The 7312-nt window shown below is 35.0% G+C and overlaps 1 protein-coding gene across 1 annotated transcript; it reads left to right on the top strand.

Annotated features, from left to right (window-relative positions):
• The first annotated feature begins 6 nt into the window (after positions 1 to 6).
• Positions 7 to 1776, top strand: LOC110426053 (uncharacterized). The gene is made up of 3 exons (XM_021441131.2): positions 7 to 41; positions 507 to 901; positions 980 to 1776. The coding sequence occupies exons 2-3, from the start codon at positions 560 to 562 to the stop codon at positions 1646 to 1648; spliced, it is 1011 nt and encodes a 336-aa protein (XP_021296806.2). The 5' UTR covers positions 7 to 41; positions 507 to 559; the 3' UTR covers positions 1649 to 1776.
• The last annotated feature ends 5536 nt before the right edge of the window (positions 1777 to 7312 follow it).

Consider the following 7312-nt stretch of genomic DNA (forward strand, 5'->3'; position numbering starts at 1 on the left):
TGTCGTCAACCAAATTGATCCTAAATATTCGATTACAAAAGGTATTTCGTTCTAGCACTCACCCCCAAGTCTAAACAACTTCACTTATTGCCTTTTCCCCTCTCTCACTCTGCCATCGTCTTAATTAGTATATAGTAGCTCGAGTAGACCCACTTCTTTTCCTTTCCTCAAAAGGTTTAGGAAAGAAGTGTGAACTGGGGGAATCTTGTTTAAAGAACACAACTTGCTATCATTATCTTTGCTGCTTTCTGTTCTAAGTTCTATTCCTTGGCTAATGGAATGGTTCCTCTTATTTTCACTATCTTGCATTTATCTGTTTGGGGCTCAACATTTTTGTTTTGCATATGATCCTGGGCCCTGGCTCAGGTGGTAAATGCTTGAAAGATGGTCGAAACGTGCAAAGACCAGATGCCAAATGTGTTATTCCATGCCTTCTTCTTCTTTGAGTTTGTCCTCAGATTGTTTACTCTAGTGTTGTTGATGATTGATACTTTTGCCTTTGGCAGTCACTAATCATGAGTTCAGTGCAAAGGAGGATGATTGGGGCTTCACTTCATTCATGCCTCTCTCTGACTTCCTCGACCCAAAGAGAGGCTATCTCGTGAATGATGCATGCTTAGTTGAAGCTTACATTGCCACCGATAGGACTATTGATTTGCTGTCAGATGCATTCATAGTTGAACTTGAAACTGCTTCTGATAAACTCAAGAGCAAGGAAGCTGATCATGGTGAAGCAGCCATAGACAACCAAACACCTACAATAGTCAAACCAGAGGAAATCACCACTCGGTCATCAGCTATCCTTTCAGCTCCTGCTGTTCTGTCTTGTCCAGGGCAAGATAAGGCAAAATCTACCAATCAAAAATTGCCAACTGCAGATCAGTCTTCTTCCCAGAGCGAGGTAAGTCAGCCAAGTTAATTGTAAATATTTTATGCATCTTTTGTGTCTCTATTATTACTTTCTTTCCATTTATTTCAGACCATTGAACCTGAAGACCCTACTGAGGAAGATATGGACACATTCTTTACTAGCTTAGAGTCTAAGCTCGCAAGCAGTCACATTGTTTCTTCTCAAGAAGAAGCAAAGGAAGCTCTGGTCAACATAGATGCAGCCCTGAATATGGCCCCAGCTAACTTTTATGATTCAGGGATGATATCTTCACTTAAGAAGGCTTTCAAGGTCCTATCTAGTTTTGATTGTTCCCCTACCTTTACGATTGAGCAAAAAAATGAGTTGTTGGCCATGGAGGAGAACTTTAAACAACTATCTGAGCGAGTAGTGAAAGCAGTGCAGGACAAGAATCTCCTTACTGAGAAGGAATCTGTGAAGCTGGCACTTACTCGTAATTTAGAGGATGGTTTAATCAAATTTAAAGAGGCCAAGGCAGAGGTGAAACAGGTAGAGCAAAAACTTGCTGCCCTCCATGAGCTAGTTGTTGAGGCACAAAAGAATAAAGAAAACATCTTGGCTGAGCGGAAGGAAATTTTCAAAATTTCCCAGGACTTGAAAGCGCAGCTGGATGCATTGGGAAAGGAATGGCCAGAGTATGTGGCCAAGGCCAAGGTTGCTGAGGAGGAGGAGAAAACCGTCGAGGCAGAATGGGGAAGAATGAAAGACTTCATCTCTTCTCTCAAAGGAAAGATTTAAGGAGAACAAATTAGCTGTTGTAGAATGGTATTTGAGCAAGTCTTTCTAATAATATATTTGGTGGATGTGCATGATGTAATCGTTTGAACAAGTTCATATTTATCTAAGGAAATTCCTTGTTTCATTTTCTCTCTCTCTCTCCTTTCCCTTCATCAAATTTTCTTGTTTAAACTCGATGAAGGGGAGGATATCCCATGGCTATTTGGCCTGTAGCTTTAAACATACCCACATCCTTGAAAAATAGGAATAAATAAAGATAATTGTTGCAAAATCTACAAGTGAATAAAATGTTTCAAGAAAAGATTGTATAGTAAAAATAAGAGAATTAAATATTTAACTATGGATTTCAAAGCAGAAAGGTCTAAACATGTAAGGATGGTAACATGATTGTTATCTTAATTGGTCGAGTTTTCCAAAGATATCACAACTCAATTAATAGAATTAAGGGTTCTAACTTAGAGGTGTTAAATTTGAGCATTGGTGATGTTAAGATAGATAACTGATTCACTTTTGTGAATTTCTTTTTTCATCTTTTTCAAGGATCCTAATAATTCCTCATCAAATCTCTGCTCTGCTTCTCTATTCTTTAGTTATTTTATATTCCCTTGCTACTGGTTCATCTTAGTCTTTGTAGCTTTTGCTTTTGCCTATATATGATCAGCAGGTCACTGGCAAATGGATGAAATCTGGTCATGGTTTAACATTGTTTAAAACCTTAGAAAAAAAACCCATGAACAGCATGCAAAGGCACTTTTGACAATTCTTAATTGTATAAATTGCCTTTACATAGCCCTTAGACATAATGCAACCATCTTTTCTACTGCTCATCATCTCTATAACAACATAAGGTAGAATCTACCAATGGAAACCTGCTAAATTTGCCAGTTTTCAATGATATATTTCAAATAAAAAATAAAAAAGTGAGATAGGGGAGTAGTACTTGTTTGTTGCCTTATTTTTTCTTTTACAAGTTTTCCTAGTTACAGACCATGATATAACCTTACCCAAATCTGCCCCAAGAGTCCAGAGGTTGAGACATTCTTTATAAATTTAGAATCAGAATTTGCAGTCAGTAAGACCCTTCCTTACAGGAAGAAAGGCAATGGAGTGTTCTTTTATTAGGTCTTTATTATGCAAATGAATGGAGTAGGAAGTAAAGTAATTTGTAGTAAAAAAAAGAAAAATAAAGAAAACAGTTGTTTGGAGTGAAGTAAAGCTCAAATTTAATATTTATTAAAAAAAGATTAAGTAGACTTAAAATAAAAGCTTGTCCGGATAGGTATCTTAGGATAAAACCCTAAGATGGGGTTTACTATATTAACGGTTTGACAACAAGTAGAACTAAGTTGTTATCAAATTTATGCCTTGCATTGTTTTCTTCTTTAGTTCAAGTCTTTAGCTAACCTTTCTTAATTTTCGCTTCTTCGTGCAGGAAACACTGGGTCTGCAAACGATGAACCGCGGAGCTTATTGTTCACATGGAAAGTTGAGAATTTCTCGAGACTGGAGGCCAAGAAGATGTACTCTGAGACCGTGGATCTTGGTGGCTACAAATGGTAACTTGCATACCTTACAACTTGTTTATCATGCACTGCCGACAGCTAATTAAGATGGGGAAGGAATTGTATTGGACAGGCGACTACTTGCTTTTCCCAATGTGGATCATTTGTCAATTTTCCTAGATGTTGCTGCTTCAATTGCTTCATGCCTCTGACTGAACTCTAGATGATACCTGCATAATTCAAGTTCAGATTTCTATTGGCTCACTGTTTGCAGACTGAATACTTATATTCCCCATTGCCCTTTTTATTATGTAGGATTTCCATATAATTTATTTTTTAATGCTTTGTACATAAACTTACTTCCCATTTTCTTGTTTCTCATATTCTAAAATTATATTTGTCTTCTTTCCTTTAAAATATCTAATACTTTTACTGTTTTTTTAAATTTCAATTTTATTTTTTATTGCTTCCTTTTTTATGCTTTTTGGCATTAAAATTTTTTAAAATTTTAATATAAAAATTATATCAAAATCTAAATGTTGAATCTTAAATTTTTTAAAAGTCAAATATGGACAAATAAAAAGAAATGCAGTAAATTGTTTTTTTGGCTAGAAGTGTTAATTGTACATTCAATATTGAATTACATAATAAGAGGAAATTTTTTTCATCTCATAAATCCTTTTTTGTGAATAGAACTTTTAAGTTGTAACCATCTAGTAAAAATCTGAATCGACCCAAATGATTAAGTTCTTGGTTGGAAATTCAACTCAAAATCTAACAACATCGACTTGAAAAAGATAAGGAAAAATAGCTGAATCCAAAATCCAACGGGACGAAAAGCAGACTTAACGAAGTTTAACCGAATATGATAGACTCATCCAAACCGAATTCGACTCAAACCACAAAAAAAATCATTAACTTAAAACTTACCAAAATCAAACTCAAGATGATCTAAACTCAACCTATTCTGACTTAATTCAATGATACTTGAATTCGAAGTTGTTCACTGCTAAACAAGTTTTATCGAGTGTTTTTTTAAATTTTTTTAAAAAATTTTATACATTTATCAAAAAAATATGATAATTATTTACATATTTTACCGTTTTACTTGAATTTTTATTTTAAATTGATACTCGAGTCGAGTTTTGAATTTTTTTTATATAAATTAATGATAATCGAATCGATCTCAAGTAATTCAACTTTTTCTTGAATCAAACTTGATTACGAGAAACTAAAATTCGATTGAGCTCAAGTCTCGAATTTTTCAATTGAGTCAAGCTCGAGCTTAACATTGTACATGACCAAGCTCGAGAATTGAGGGTTTTTAATTGAACCGAGCTCAAACTCAACTAATGTGCAGTATGCTTAGATAAAATGTTGTATTGAATAACTTAATTGAGGGTGATAAAATCTCACTGAACTAGAATGATTAGTCTAATTCAACTCAATTGCATTCTAAAAATTATCGACTTGAATTTCGAATAAATGTAATTTTTATTGATTCAAAATAATCCGAATTTGGGTGTAAGGAATAACGGATATGGCTTTGTAAGTATGAATCTAGGATGGTAGGCTACAAGTTTGGAGGCAGGATTTGTAGGTCTGTGGCTGTATAAGTATGAAAGCCATGAATAGGTAGTGAAGAGTTTTTATTTTCTAATTTATCAATGCCCAGTTTTTGTTCTAGGGACAAATTATTTTTTGTGATGCAACCAAGGAACATTTTGAGTTTTGTTGTCAATTACTTTTCGTGCGGTAATTGTTTTTTGTAATTGTACAGAATTTTCATACACGAATCAAGTTATTATGTCATGAAAAGTCTCCTGCTATACAAACAAGAAACTTGAAATGATAAATTGATTGTTGAGGTCGAAAAATTCACTTTTTTTTTTTAAAAATATTCATATACCGACACTCATTTCAATTATTTAAATATGAAATGATCCAAAATTTGTATTAAGACACCGTTTTATTTTTTTTTCCTCATTTCAAAAATTGACTTAATTATGAATAATAAATATAAAGAAATCAATATAAAACTAATTAAGAACTCAATTCTACTTGAATCGATTTTTAGAAGTTAATTAACAAATCTTGTTTCTCTTGTAGATTTTTCTTGTAACTTAATTGGGGCTACAATTTGTTTATGCTTTGAATGAACTCTACAATCCTTCAATAGCCTATCTTTGTAAACGATACCTGCATAATTCAAGTTGAGATTTTATTGCCTCAATATTTGAAGAAACAAATCCCAATAGCCACTCAAGGGCTTTAGTCGCCATGATTGATAACCTTTTTTTTTTTCTTCTTTTAGAAACAAAATGTTTGAATTCTTGCCCCTTTCTTGTTTATGCTTACCAAATGGAGGCTATATTGTGAATGACACATGCTTAATCCAAGTTGATATTGTTATCCCACTGATTTCATGTCATATGATCTAGTTGACAACAAGATATTAGCTATTACCTTCCATAATGCTGCCATCTTTTCTACAACAACATAAGGTAGAATCTACCAACTCAAACTTGCTAAATTTCCCAATGTTCAATGATAAATTAGAATAAAAAAGATAATTTTTCTTTTGAAAGTTAAATATAGATTGATTTCATATCAAAAGGGATAGTCCCAATTACACAGAAGGAGAAGGAACTTGGCAAAGAATCTGCCTAGGATCGAACTCAATGGCTGGCTTACACAAATTGGCCAGCAGCGACTTAATCTGTACAAAGATACTGACAAGCAAATGCACATGGAACACGGCATGAGACCACAATCAACTCTTGAACAAAAAAGGTAAGGGAAAAGTAAGAAAAGGAAACATAACCGTTGAAACGTTCCTTCTTCTTGCAAATTAGTCAAAGTCATTGCCTATGATGGTCCATGCCTTATCATGAAGAAAGACGTTGAGCATTCATTCTCAACCGTTAAGGACCTTCATCAAGACCACAGAACAAAAAACAGTAGACAAAGAGGAGGCCACCACAGCTGAATCACACTCAAACAACCACTGTAATAGTTAGGGGTAAAAACGTAAAAGATCATGAGTTCTGTCAATTCCTGATTTGGCAAGGCTATCAGCAATCTCATTACCTAACCTTGAAATATGCCTAATTAGCCAGCCACCTGCAACTCTGTTTTAACTGAATGGATTTGGAGGATGAGTTGTAGTAGCCGCCACCGGGCTTTACTAGGATTTGAAACCCAAGACACAACATTTGTAGAGTCAAATCCGATGATGATGTTACTGGAGTTCACCCAAGTAGAGGCAGCAAACAAGACCATGGCCTCTCTAACAGCCAGAACCTCTGCAAGGTTAGTGTCACCCCAACCAGCTTTTTGAAAAAAAAATAAGCTTAACAGCACCTGTGTCATCTCGTAACACCCTTCCAATGCCAAGTTAACTTGGACATCCCTTAGTAGCTCCATCAGTATTGAATTTGAACCACCTATTAGGCAGACACTCCCATGAAACCTTGGACTTAATTTACTTCCTTGAGGTGAGGGCGGAGCTAGAGGAAGGAGCACGAATAATATCAGTGATGGAGGTGTTGTGATCAAGCCACTTAGATTTGGCCCAACATGCCAACCACAATTTAATGATTTCCATCACGTTCGTAAGATCCCAAATTTTTCCATCAAAGATCATTTCGTTTCTATTGAGACAAATGGACCAAAATAATGGTGAAAAAAGACATTCTCCACACTTTTCTTCTTGGTATATCCACTTGGTGAGAGTTCTAAGCCTTAAAAAACGACATAGCATCTTTTTGCATGCAAGTAATGATATCTCATTCAACACACCATAAGCACCACAATCTCCAAGATTTGTAACAAGTAAACAAGAGGTGGTTGATCGATACTATACCATTATTGCACAACGCACACAAGGACGCCTCTGGTTGCATAAGATTTTTTTTTTGACAAGTTCCTCTTTGACAGCAACCCTGCCCCTAAAGACTTTCCACACAAAGATCTCCACCTTCGGAGGAGCTAAACCAGCCCACACATTTTTCCATAATTCTGTATCCACATCACAATTACTTAAAATAGATTTACAGAAGTAGTTAGCAGAGTAATTATCATTTGGGCTGAATTTCTAGGTTAATTTGTTGACTTCGAAAAAGCCTATGATAGTGTTGATTGGAGTTTTCTTCAATTTATG

The sequence above is a fragment of the Theobroma umbraticum genome, unplaced genomic scaffold, assembly GCF_002168275.2.
Source record: "Theobroma umbraticum cultivar Fairchild unplaced genomic scaffold, ASM216827v3 scaffold_12.1, whole genome shotgun sequence".
In the NCBI taxonomy this organism is placed as follows: domain Eukaryota; kingdom Viridiplantae; phylum Streptophyta; class Magnoliopsida; order Malvales; family Malvaceae; genus Theobroma; species Theobroma umbraticum.

Excerpts from the sequence above, each read along its gene's own strand:
- LOC110426053 (XM_021441131.2), top strand. The coding sequence starts at position 560 with ATGCCTCTCTCTGACTTCCTCGACCCAAAGAGAGGCTATCTCGTGAAT. Across the intron at positions 902-979 it reads AGTCTTCTTCCCAGAGCGAG|ACCATTGAACCTGAAGACCC; the intron begins GTAAGTCAGCCA and ends CATTTATTTCAG.